Genomic DNA, 1,201 nt, shown 5'->3' on the forward strand with positions numbered 1-1,201 from the left:
AGACGCAGAGGAACAGCTCCATCCAGTCCCGGCTGAAGGTGGGTGTTTGCCACAGCCCACCCCACGGACGCCCGCAGCCTCCCCAAGCAGGGATCTCAGCCAAGGTCCCCTCTTCTGCATTGAGTCATCTTTTTTTCCCCACTTCTGGAAAAATCTTGTCCTTTGGCTGGCGCTTGGTGGGAGAAATGCAATTGTTTGGGGGAAAAGGTCTGGTAAACCCCCGCCCCCTGCCCTCCTCCTGGGTAGTTTCTGAAGTGTTAAAATGAGTCTCCTGTGTCTCTGACCATCCTTCAAAAAAAACCACCAAGGGTGTTCAGCACATCCCGTGTGCAAGAGTCGGCGCTCCCCATCATCGTCCCATCCCAGCACCAAAGCTCCCCTTCCCCACGGCTGGGAGGAGGCACAGAGCTCCAACCTGCCCCTGCCTGCAGATCCCATGGGAGAAACTCCATGTCCACACACATCGGTTCGGGCTGTCCCCCATCCCCGTGCACACCTCCCTGCTCAGGGCGACCCTTTTTGCATAATCCGAGGAACAATTAACCTCAGGAGCCAATCAGTCTGAGAACCCCAACCTTCTCCTGATTATTTTGGAGATGGTTTCTCCTACCTGAATGTGGGTGAATTGTCCAGGAGGCAACTTGTCTTAAGTGACGTGGCCTCAGAGAAAACGACTTGCTTCTGGTGACGCTGGGTAAAAGTGCTTCTTGGCACTAGGAGCCGGGAGTTAAATGGGCAGACAAGGCATGGAGATGTGCCAGTGCCGCTGCAGGGCTGGAGAAGATGGAAATCCATTTTGGAGGAAGGTTCATATGGCCACTGAGGTGTTTCATCCCATTAATGTGCCTTGGGGGGCACACGGGGGCCCTCTGGCCTGCAAATATTTTGCAGAAGAAAAGTAATCTTTTAAAACTGAAAGGACATATCTGGTTACTGCTCACCTTACTGCCTTGGTCATCCCAAAGTGATGCCCTTCTCCCACTTCCTGCGCAGCAGCCATTGCCCACCACCCCATAAATAGTCACCGTGACTCAGTGTACCCAGAGGGGGGTGAAATGAGCCATTCTTGCTGCTGGAGCGGGTTTCCTGAAGCTGGGAGTGCTTGGGTCTGATGGGATGGGGTCATCACGGAAGGTTTGGGAGATATGACGGCATGATGGCAGAGGCGATGGGGTCATCATGGAAGGTCTGGGAGATATGA

The 1,201-nt window shown here is 54.0% G+C and overlaps 1 protein-coding gene across 1 annotated transcript in view; it reads left to right on the top strand.

Moving 5' to 3' along the window:
• EXOC3L1 (exocyst complex component 3-like 1) overlaps nt 1-1,201 on the top strand; it is a 7,636-nt gene that overhangs the window by 311 nt on the left and 6,124 nt on the right. Inside the window, exon 2 of the mRNA XM_009579740.1 lies at nt 1-38. This exon is cut by the window's left edge and continues 20 nt beyond it. Coding sequence (XP_009578035.1) covers nt 1-38 — 38 coding nt within the window. The remainder of the gene's footprint in view (nt 39-1,201) is intronic.

The sequence above is a fragment of the Fulmarus glacialis genome, unplaced genomic scaffold (genome assembly GCF_000690835.1).
Source record: "Fulmarus glacialis isolate BGI_N327 unplaced genomic scaffold, ASM69083v1 scaffold15346, whole genome shotgun sequence".
NCBI lineage: Eukaryota > Metazoa > Chordata > Aves > Procellariiformes > Procellariidae > Fulmarus > Fulmarus glacialis.